We start from the raw sequence: 12,343 nt of genomic DNA on the forward strand, positions 1-12,343 counted from the left end.
TTCATCAGTTCTGGTTGGAAAAGTGAAAGACTCAAATATTTATCCTCTATGGGGTCACTGGTGTCACAGTGATGTAATGACAGTCACTGGTCACCAGGTGTGAGTAGCTACTGAAGTTTCATTTGAGGAGAGGTGAAAGAACCCATTTGAGGAGAGGTGAAGATGATCTTTGAGTCTCTGTGGTATCAATGAAAGGACAGAATTTTACTTGGACCCCCCCCCCCCAGCTCTGATTAGACTTTTTTCATCACTTTAACAAAGATGGCTTCCTTGACACCGTTTTGAAACAACCATCTTCCCTGTCTAAAATATGAACATTGTTCTCTTCAAAGTTGTGTCAGATGCAGGTAAACGGCTGAGTCGTGGTCAGAGGAACTGGCCCTCCTGTGTTGAGCCATTCATTTGTTGAGTGGCTGTTTGGTGTCTCTGATGTAGCACTCATTGCACTCCTCACTGCACTGATCGACACAACCACATTGCTTTTGTGGGTGTGTGGTGTGCGGTCTTTAGGATTAACCACTTTTCTGTCTGATGGTGTTGCTGGGTTTGAAAAATACAGGATGTGTTCGTTGAAAATCCTCCTGAGTTTCTCTGAAATTGCAATGAATTATTAATAAATATTAACTAATTTATTCAATTTTGTTCTTCTTCATCATCTTCAGTGTTGGTATTCCTTCTGGTTTTTGTGGCTGTTGTCACAATGGTCTGGTTAGGATATTCACAAAATTCCAGCTTGTCCTTTAGGTGTTGGTGTTCCTTTTCTTGAGCTCGGGCCCTTGTTGGGATGTTATCAGCCCAATGTTGCAGAATTCTGATAACTCCCAGTTTGTGTTCAAGTAGGTGGTGGTAATAAAAAAGAAGGTATTGATCTGTGTGTGTTCGGGGGGTCCTGTAGACACCAGTATGGAAGCTCATATTTTTCCCCTTCTTCTTTGTTGCCATCCATGTTGTTTGTGAAGCAGCAAGGTGAGGATATACGTGTTTACTCCTATTTTGTTGAATTGTTATATTCATTTCACTTTTATTGTGTTTTTTTAATGTATATTCTGTCACTGGGAGAGAAAGATCTTTTTCCTTCTCTCCTACTCCATTATTTTATTTATTTATTTATTTGTTTTGTAATTTTACTGAATTTTATTGCTCATTTTATGACTTATTTTAATGATAAAAACAAAATCACTAAAATTAAATTTTTGCATATTTTTCCAAACTGAGTGCTGTAGTATAATCAGCAGGAGACCATTGATGTGTTCAGTCAATTTGGTGAAACCACACCTGAACTTACTGAATATTTTTCTGGTGTCTTGTCGTTTTTGCACTTTGTAGACGGTCCCTCAGCTTCCGTTTCTCAGCCGGCTGCTCGTTCAGATCAATGGTATTTTTCCAGCTCAGACGACGGCTCATATAGATAAAAATATGGTTGTAGCTTGTTGTCTACCTTCCAGAGGTTCGAAACTAGTGTTGTTTGTTTTTCTGCAATGTTTCTCTTAAGATTATTGAGCTGTTTACCGGAGGGGGAGGTTTCTGTCCTCTGTGAGTTTGACAGATGGACTCTCCCAGTTAAACTGTCCCCGGAGCGGGACACGTCCAGCGGGGTCGGGCACTTGACACCAGAAGCAAGAGCGTGCTTGGATCACCTCCCCACCTCACTGGCTGTCGTGACACCCCCCCCAGCTGCCAAAAAAAGTCATTTTTGCGGTGATAGGGTTTGCGATCAAGATTTCCTGGAGTAATTGATCTGTAAACTGAAATCCATAAACTACTTAAATTGAAAAAACATATATATCATGAATGATATTCACGTTTTGTGAGACTCGCGTTCATGTTTTGGGAGATAATTGTTCAGTATTCATGTTTTTCAATTAATGGTTTGTGGATAATTCATGATTTGCAACTGATTCACGTTTTGGGGGTTAACAATGGCTACAATACACTGTCATATTAATATTACACTGTTGCAGTTGACTATCAAAGGTATGTGCAGGGAAGCAGAGTGTACATACATTGAGAACTTGCTTATGGGCATCTGACTTTTGCACTCTGTACAGCTAGACATCACTGGACTTTAGACTAGAGGGCCGCATTGGGATTGGGTCCCACTGGGTCCTGGGGGACCCAACACAAATCTCGCGGGAGTGGGTGGTCAGAACTTTGCTGCGAGCAGGAGCGGGCAGCTAAAAATAAACACTGCAGGAACAGAAGCGACAAGATGTCTCAGTCAACAAAGGAGAATAGTGTAAAGTATGCGTGTCCACATGCTACTTTCAACTTAAGTCATTTAACAGGAGCAGCGGACAGAGAGAGACACAGCAAGTCTGTGTCTGTTTGTGTCACGACGCAATGAGTAACTGCATGTCCTTAAGACAAAGATAGACAGAGACTCCCTGTGCTGTGTTTGTGTCTTTGTGTTCGCTGCTCCTGTTAAATTAGAACTGTCACATGAAACTGTCCAACTGAAAACAGCCAAGTAGTGACACTATTCCTGATCAGTGTATATAAAGACATACAGGCCAGGGATTCAATGAAACAAACAATCCCATGAATTTCTTTTAGCCTAAACAATGTGTCCACATTTTTGATGGTCTAAGATACAAATACTTTCTATTGACAGACTGCATCAACATGCCAGCTCTGTGCCCAGCCACACCTCATTTTAACACCAAACACACAGGAGTACAAGGGGAACTGCTCTTCAGAAAACAGGGCACCACTGGCTGTAAAAATGACAACTTCATTTGTTGGAAATTAGCAGACACTCTTGTATTGGGTTGTGCACTGCTTTGCACCAGGTGTAAGATATGTCCCATGCAGTCTGAAGAAATGGTGACCAGAGTTAACACTGTGTGAAAGAAGTTGTTTTAGGACATCAACTATTGTGTAAGTGATGCTTCGTAATATAAAAGTTCACACCTTACTAACATACCTGGCCAAACAACATGCAGGATTAGTGTGCCTCTGGTTATAGATTTTGTCTGACAGGGATTCTGACAATCCAACTGGACCATCAGATGAAGTATGCTTTTGCCTTCAGCACCTTCAGACTTTAACTAGTTTATACAGTTTTTCTAACTTGTTTATTTCTTTCTAAGGAAAAAATGCTACTTTACAGACTGGAAGAGCAAAACTTTGGGCAGGTAAGTCGATTTGAAGCATGTGATCATTTTTCCTCCCTTGTTGTCTGGGGACAAGAAGGTGGATGCTTGAGTTTCTATGATCAAATTCATGAGGAGCACAGCTGCAAGGCTTGAGCAGTAATGCAAGTTTTGGGTGGTGATTGAAGATATCAGTCACTTAGCATAGCAGCATGAGTGAAACCGCCACTGTCATCTGTCAGCCTCAGAGGAATTATTAAGTAGTTCAGGATTAAGACAGCCTCTACACTGACTATGTGCAAATACTCCACATTTACAGAGTATGGTATTAGTATGTTAAAATGAAAAGTCATCATCTGCCTGCAGTATGATTTGCTGCAGTGAATGGAGTTAGTTTTTGGTCAGCCAATACCAACATGTCTAATTGTTAGGTAATGTCCAGTATTACATTTTGTTATGCATAAAACAAAAGCAGGCATTGTTGTGTTTGTTGTTAATTAACATTTTCTCATGAGAATCTGGCACATTTTTTAACCCACAATACTGTAACTCACCCACACTGTTTGCGTTCGCCTGTAAAATATGTGAGCCATTTAATCTGTCAGTCTGATAAATGGAACAGGACTGTCGCTGTGCTATTTTTAGCAAAAGCACTGGAGCTTTGATTTCAAGGACTCCAAAGTTATATCTCAAGCTGTGATGGCACAAGAACCAGTTGAACAAGATGCTGAAAGGAAATCCTGCTGTTTGTTTTATATGAAAAGTAAACAAAATTTAAGAGCGTGATTTTGAACCATTGACTTTGGATTACATGCACGTGCATCTTATCTTGTTACATTAAGAAGCCCTGTTATCACTTTAAAGGACATGCATCCCAGAAAGGGTGTGTGTGTGTGTTTATATACAGTAAAACTCACATATAATGGATTCAGGTGGACCAGTGAATTTTGTCCATTAACATTGAAATCCGCCATACGTATAAAATGGACAAAATCCGTTATATGCATGTAAAGGATTAGTCACAGTCAGGAGGCGCCAAACGATCTACGGAGAATCCCCAGCACCAATTAGGCTTATGTATTTCTTTGATTAAATGCCTGACCTTGAATAGGGGCCTGCCTCATTTAATGACTGGGCCAAACCTTCATCTGAAAAAATAAACGCCCGCCTTTAAAAAGCACTGGGCATTAGGTGCATTAAAAGGATTACATTCAGTCAACTCACTGTTTTTTTCTAAGTCCGTTGCGGAGTGGTACCTTAAAATCCTAAAGCGTGATTCATGCTTCTACAACTCCATACCTCCGTGGCCATGCAATGACGCTGACATGCACGTGACCCTTTCGAAGTTGTTTGTTACATTGATGGGTGTCTTAATGTAATTTACCGCAGGAATATTGGCTTTTTATGGATCAGTCTGTCCCTCAGCGAGTTCTGCTTCTTGATAAATTATCAACCTCCAAACCAACGTTGCAGTGCGTGCAATTTCCCTCCACAAATTGTGGGCCATTTGAGTGTCTTTGTAGTTTTTCAACTCTGTGTTGTAAAGTTGGTCACATTTGCAGACTTTTCTGCCAAGCGTTCCACTATTTTATCCATGATCGAATGTAATCGGCATGCACACTGCAAAAACTTTTAAAATATGATGGGAGAGGAATGATTGAAACCAGAAAAGTGACCAATCACAACCTTTGCGGTCTCTGTTGTTTCAACCAGGCTATGAAGAGGGTTTGCAGACACACAGAGGGTTCTGATTTAAAGTGGTTGTCTTTGGTTTGCCACACCCAGAGATAATATGGTGTTAAGTTTGTGTTAACTCCATATTACAGTGCAGGCAGCAAGCAGCATTTTGTTAATAATCGCCTTAGATTGTGCCCGGCCTCGTTTAGGGGCCAGGTCTGAGCACGGTTTGAAAAAAATAAATGCCCGGGCTTTTAATCAAGGGTACCCACTTTCCTCAAATTGGCTAGTGTCAGTGCTGAACTTCATTTTGTACCTCTGTTGCGACTAGTCACGTCCAGACTGCTCTGTCCTTTACATACGAGGGTTTTTTTTAATGGAAATGTATTGTGGGACAGGATGTTTTCTCCGATGTGAGTGAAAATATGTTATACAAAATCAGGTATAAATTAATTATTTTAAAATCACACAATGCGATTTTTTTTTTTTTTTTTAGATTCTGTCTCTCACACTTAAAGTGTACCTACGATAAAAATGACAGACCTCTCCGTTCTTTGTAAGTCAGAAAACTTGCAAAATCGACAGTGGATCAAATATTCATTTGCCTCACTGTATTAAAGGATTATTAACTAAGTGTGAGGTCAGTTAATATCAGACCTCAGTGTTTTTTGCATGGGCCGAGTGTAACGAGTATGTAAGCAGCTGACGGTTTTGGGCTTGTAGTCAGACCCATTTGCTTTCTTCACCTCCATGAAGAACTTGCTAACAGATGGTCCGGTCGTTAGCTGGTAAGCTTTCAGTCTGTGTGTTTTTCTGATGCCGTTTAAATATTTATGGAGTATGTTCATGTCCGACGTGGTTTTTCTAATATTTTTAGCTTTCTGGTTTGTAACGGTCTTCAATCTGTTCTTGACTGTTTGGAGCTGTGTTTTCATTTTGCACATCTACATCAAGCTCATTTGCTCTTAATTCCTCCATTTTCTATGTTTGCTTTTTGTTTTGTGCCGTGAAAAGTGTAAACAAAGTCACAAATCTCATGTGCGATCTGGAACAATTGTCATGGTAGCGGTTTAATATGGGAAAATATCAAACCGGAAATCAGCCAATTGGACCGCGACTACTGTCATAGCCATATAATAAATGGAATTATTCCTTTGTCTTCATGACAAAGTTGTTCTCTGTTGTCATCCAAGATTACTGACTCTCAGACTCATGAAACACACAAAATGCAAATTTGAAAGAGGGTTGTCTTGTGTTGGCTGTTTTAGAAGAAAGATAGCGGTTGGTTGTAGGGTTGTAGTGGTTGGCTGTCAGGGTAACATTGGTGAAAAAAAGAACACTTGTGCCAGTAATCCTGATCCTCTGCCTGTTCTTGCAACAGGTTTCATCTGAGATACTGTCAGATAAAAAGCTGGCTGCCCCGAAATCCCATGAAGCTGGACAAAGAGGCTTTGCCTGATCTGGAGGAGACCGACTGCTACACAGCCCCATTCAGCCGAGCACGCCTGCACCAGTAAGGACAAACAGTGTAACTCATCCCACAGGGCGCATACATGTGCACATTACAGCCAGCAGTGCTGTCTGGTATTTATCCTCCGCTGTGTCCACAGTTTCCTTTATTACTCACATTTCTTCTTCATGTCCCAAGGATGTGAACTTTAGAGACCAGGACATGAGTTTTGCACCATGATGTCTTCATAACTTTTAGTCAAATAACAGAATGACAAATACAATTTGGTCATGAAAGTGATATTAAAAAAAGCAGCATTCAAGGTCTGAGTAATGATCCAGTGCTCCCCTACTGCTTCTGCTTTTTCATCCTCAAAGCATGTTTTGATGAAAGGCATCATCTAATCACCTTTGTCAGTGAAACGTTTCTACACTTCCTCTGCTTGTCTGCTTTGACTTTTTTAGAAATAACACAAGCTTGAATGAACTCGCCAGTATCATTGCATTAGCTCTCATTAAGAGTCGCGATTTGACATTAATACATAATTAATGCTGTGTTCTCCCAGCTTCACCATCAACAACAGAGAGACCTTCTTCTCAAATTCCACCAGAAGCAGAATCGTCCATCATGTCCTGCAGCGCACTAAGTACGAGGACGGCAAATCCAAGATGGGTATGGCTTTATGCCTCCTACTCTTAATGCACGGCACATACAACAAAATATTCCTTGCAGTGACAATTGTAAAAGATACATTAAAACCAGCAACAGCTGTGGAAATTTTGTAAACTGACAAACAACCTTAGGTGAGGAAACATCCCTGATTATTCTGCTTAGAAAACAATTTTCGTGTCACCTCTGAGAATTAAAAACTAATTACTTACTTTAGAGATTTCTTCAAGCTGAATCCAAATCTGCTTGAGAGTCATGAATTCCTGCAGGTTTTTAGAAAAATGCAATTGAAATAAAGAGCCAGCAAAAACCGTTTTATAATGCTACCAGTGTAATAAATGATATATTGCCCTTATCAGCCAGTGAAAGAGCGCAGCTTGCTCACGTGATCACCGCCAGACAACAACATGATAGCTTCCACGGATAGCGTGATTGTTGTCCTTCCATGGTGATTCAAGCAAAGTTTATTACTTTTCAGTCATGGATTGTGTTATCCATACAGTTCCTAGCAGCAAAAATGATAACTGCACTCATAACTGAACTCAAGAATGGAGAGAAATGGTGGACACTGGGCAGAAAAATGTAGGGTGGAGCTTTTACTTTATTTTTTGTTTTAATTAATATTGTAAAGTTTTGTTTGTGAGTTCAATAAAACTTAATTTGGACTTTTATTTTACATAAAACTCAACAGTGTTCTCTAGGCTGGGAGAATTTTGGCATGTTTGGGAACTTTTAAGTATTTCTAATCTTGTAAAACTTGTCATTTCCCCCCAAAACCAGACTTTTTATTCCAGTGGCCCCATTTGTTGGAAATGTGAAATTGAAAGACTGGGAAAAAAAAAAAAGATACCAGAATGGAAAAATTATGAAATAATGAAGCTATTGTTTTTCTATGCTGTGCATTTATTTTTTGCTTTATTGTTTGTCTGAATACTCTTCAAATACACCTTAGGGCCCTATCTCACTGGGCTGCTACTGTTGGAAATTAGTAGTTGGAGATGCAAATTAATGACCAAACATGAAAATGAGCAACAAATTCGCAGTTGGTATCTCACTGAAGGGGTGCAAATGACACATCAGTGCATGTCGTCTGACTGTCAGTCTGTATTTTGCATAGACTTATGGCGAAGATGTCTGCATACATATCACGTGAATGCAGCTCGAATGCCGTTCGGCACTTTCGTGAATGTTGAGTACAGCTTTTGCAGACGCAAGGATCTGCTGATTTGTCCATGAATGATGTGCAGAACTCTTACACATGTCTAACGCTCCTCATGGCTGAAATGATGACACATTTGCGGACAAAGTGTTCAGCTGGTACTATCCTGCTATTATGTGAAAAGACACTGTGGAAATTCCCCCAACTGTAGCCAGGAAGGCACAACCCTGTAAATGAAAATAAAATAAATAACAGAATTATAGTAAATAAATTAATAATAATACAGTTTTTACAGTTGTTGGAACACATTTCTTGAAACCTCCACCCATTTTCTCATAACCTTAAACAGAAATCCATCCATCCATCCATTTTCTTCCGCTTTATCCAGAGTCGGGTCGCGGGGGCAGCAGCTCAAGCAAAGCCGCCCAGACCTCCCGATCCACACACACCTCCCCCACCCCAAGGCGTTCCCAAGCCAGCCGAGAGATGTAATCCTTCCAGCGTGTCCTGGGTCTTCCCCGGGGCCTTCTCCCAATGGGACGTGCCCGGAACACCTCTCCAGCGGGGCGTCCAGGGGGCATCCGGAAAAGATGCCCGAGCCACCTCAACTGACTCCTTTCGACGTGGAGGAGCAGCGGCTCGACTCCGAGCTCCTCCCGAGTAAACAGAAATCCAAAATTAAAACTACAGTCACAAAACCCCAGATTTTTCTATCAAAATCAAATTATCACCTCAAAATTAGTTATTCTGTGTTCAAAAACAAACAGTGTGTTAAGATCATACACACAGCAAGTAAAAATATATTCACCAAACAGCATTCGTTAGACACTACATAAAATAATTTAGGACATATAGCATCCAGGGCATATAGTTAACTGGAAATGTTTACTGTAAACACATTTACCAAAAAATTATCAAGTTTCTTTCATATTTGAGACTGTTTGGGTGGTATCCTTTATCGACTTACAGTTTTGTGGTCATTTAAATTTAACATTGAAAACCCTATTTAATGTATATTTTACAATATATCTTAATCAAATGTGCCCCAATCACTCTCATATTTGAAAGTGAGCTGCAGACTGGCACTCACTATTGCCTCACAAAGTTTGATTTTGAAGTTTGATTGGATTTTGTGGACATTTGAATTTACAGTTTTTCTCAGTTGCTAAAACACTAAACGTCATTCTCTGAACCAAATTCTCAGTGGCCCAAAGTCATTATTCGAATCAAACACTTTTTTGGCCAAACATTAACCCCTTCTAAGCCTGTATATCCCATCGATGGGAAATTTCACTTTTTATTTGTGAGATACTGACAAGCCAAAATGAGGTGGGTGGTAAACACTGTTCAGGCACTCAGACACAATTTGCAAAACTCAACTGTTCTTTTTTGCTAAACCTTAAACACATTCCCAATCACTAAACACATTTCACACCGTGATACACTTCTGTTGCAAACCTCTAAACACAGGCAACAAAATGTGAACACAACTCCAACACGGCTGTCAGCTTTTCCACACAACTCACAACTGAACACACATTTCTAATGATATGATCAGACAAATTGAGCAGGATAAAAGCCGGTCCAGAGTGCACAGGTGCCACATATGCTTCCATCTACAATGGACAGAAACATAAAGAGAGGCAGAGAAGGAAGAGTTCATGTGAGAGGTGGTGGACAAGAAGGAAGAGGAAGAGGAAGACCAAGAAGAATCATTAGTGATGACATTTGGGCAGCTGGATCAGCAGCACTGCATCCCATATACACTAAACAAAAATATAAACGCAACACTTTTGGTTTTGCTCCCATTTTGTATGAGATGAACTCAAAGATCTAAAACTTTTTCCACATACACAATATCACCATTTCCCTCAAATATTGTTCACAAACCAGTCTAAATCTGTGATAGTGAGCACTTCTCCTTTGCTGAGATAATCCATCCCACCTCACAGGTGTGCCATATCAAGATGCTGATTAGACGCCATGATTAGTGCACAGGTGTGCCTTAGACTGCCCACAATAAAAGGCCACTCTGAAAGGTGCAGTTTTATCACACAGCACAATGCCACAGATGTCGCAAGGTTTGAGGGAGCGTGCAATTGGCATGCTGACAGCAGGAATGTCAACCAGAGCTGTTGTTCGTGTATTGAATGTTCATTTCTCTACCATAAGCTGTCTCCAAAGGCGTTTCAGAGAATTTGGCAGTACATCCACGTGTAACCACACCAGCCCAGGACCAGCCCACCAGCCCACATCCAGCATGTTCACCTCCAAGATCGTCTGAGACCAGCCACTCGGACAGCTGCTGAAACAATCGCTTTGCATAACCAAAGAATTTCTGCACAAACTGTCAGAAACGCCTGCCCTGGAGTTTGGCACATTGGAGAGGTGTTCTCTTCACGGATGAATCCCGGTTCACACCCTCCAGGGCAGATGGCAGACAGCGTGTGTGGCGTTGTGTGGGTGAGCGGTTTTCTGATGTCATTTTGTGGATCGAGTGGTCCATGGTGGCGGTGGGGTTATGGTATGGGCAGGCGTCTGTTATGGACGAAGAACACAGGTGCATTTTATTGATGGCATTTTGAATGCACAGAGATACCGTGACGAGATCCTGAGGCCCATTGTTGTGCCATACATCCAAGAACATCACCTCATGTTGCAGCAGGATAATGCACGGCCCCATGTTGCAAGGATCTGTACACAATTCTTGGAAGCTGAAAATGTCCCAGTTCTTGCATGGCCGGCATACTCACCGGACATGTTGTTATGTGCAGACGCAGGTTGAGGAACGGACCAACGTCTGACCGAACCCAGCGCTAAATAACCAGAAAGCGGTTCCACAAACAAAACGATTTTATTTCCCCTCCAGTGCAATAATTAGTGTACAACATAAATATTTAGTTTGTCTGGCGGAGTGAAGGACGGCACGCTCTCCAGCGCCCAAAAGGATCGAAGCCCCGACGCTTCTGGACTCAGATTCACCGCCAAACACCCCCCAGGTGGACACGACAAACTGACTCTGTGAAGGATGAAAAGGTGAGGTAAGTCAACAGAGCTGTTGATCATGCAGACAATAATTACCTCTGATGTGTGCTGACAGCATGTGTCCCTCACCCGTCCTCCTTCACAGGCACGATGTGTCAAACCCTGGCACGGTCCTCAGCATCTCACAAACGAACGTCACAAGGTCGAGTTCCCGGCAATTCTGCTTGAACCACTCATGGCTTAAATGCAGAACGCCATCTCATTATCTGCTTCAGCTGAAAGTCTTTAAGTTTACACGTGAGCATCATCCACAGGTGCTGCGAGTCAGTAGGCCTGCACGTGAACATCCTCCACAGGTGCAGCTAATAATGCTGATGAGGGTGAAGGACTCTTCTGCCAGCACCGTCTCCACAGACAAAAACCAGTTTGCATACCACCTGGAGACCAAAGAAAAGAAAACAACACAAAAACATCCAGCCAAACCCCCCAACACACAACACATGTCACCCATTGAGCATGTTTGGGATGCTCTGGACTGGCGTATACGACAGCGTGTACCAGTTCCTGCCAATATCCAGCAACTTCGCACAGCCATTGAAGAGGAGTGGACCAACATTCCACAGGCCACAATTGACAACCTGATCAACTCTATGCGAAGGAGATGTGTTGCACTGCATGAGGCAAATGGTGGTCACACCAGATACTGACTGGTATCCCCCCCCAATAAAACAAAACTGCACCTTTCAGAGTGGCCTTTTATTGTGGGCAGTCTAAGGCACACCTGTGCACTAATCATGGTGTCTAATCAGCATCTTGGTATGGCACACCTGTGAGGTGGGATGGATTATCTCAGCAAAGGAGAAGTGCTCACTATCACAGATTTAGACTGGTTTGTGAACATTATTTGAGGGAAATGGTGATATTGTGTATGTGGAAAAAATTTTAGATCTTTGAGTTCATCTCATACAAAATGGGAGCAAAACCAAAAGTGTTGCGTTTATATTTTTGTTGAGTGTATGTCATAGTTTGGGACAATGTGACCTTTCAGCATGTTGTCCTGATATGTGGTTCACCATCAACCAGCACTTCATAAAAGGTTTTCCTTCCCCCTTACAGCCCCTTTCTGAACCCAATAGAGGAGTTTTTCCTCCGCATGGTGGTGGAAGGTCTATGACTGACAGCCCTACATCAGGGCAACTTTATTGGAGGCAGTGGAACCGGCTTGTGTTGATATGACTGGAGTCTTGTCAAGGCTGGGTTCAGCACACCAGAGGGGCTAGTCCCACTTTGCCTTGCAAGAGAAGATATTGC

General features: G+C 41.8%; 1 protein-coding gene across 1 annotated transcript in view; it reads left to right on the plus strand.

Annotated features, from left to right (window-relative positions):
* Nucleotides 1-12,343, plus strand: part of ano3 (anoctamin 3) — a 168,961-nt gene that overhangs the window by 97,953 nt on the left and 58,665 nt on the right. The window contains exons 6-8 of the mRNA XM_034176176.1: nt 3,090-3,134; nt 6,151-6,282; nt 6,785-6,891. Of these exons, the coding sequence (XP_034032067.1) occupies nt 3,090-3,134; nt 6,151-6,282; nt 6,785-6,891 (284 nt within the window). The remainder of the gene's footprint in view (nt 1-3,089; nt 3,135-6,150; nt 6,283-6,784; nt 6,892-12,343) is intronic.

Source organism: Thalassophryne amazonica, chromosome 8, assembly GCF_902500255.1.
Source record: "Thalassophryne amazonica chromosome 8, fThaAma1.1, whole genome shotgun sequence".
Lineage (NCBI taxonomy): Eukaryota > Metazoa > Chordata > Actinopteri > Batrachoidiformes > Batrachoididae > Thalassophryne > Thalassophryne amazonica.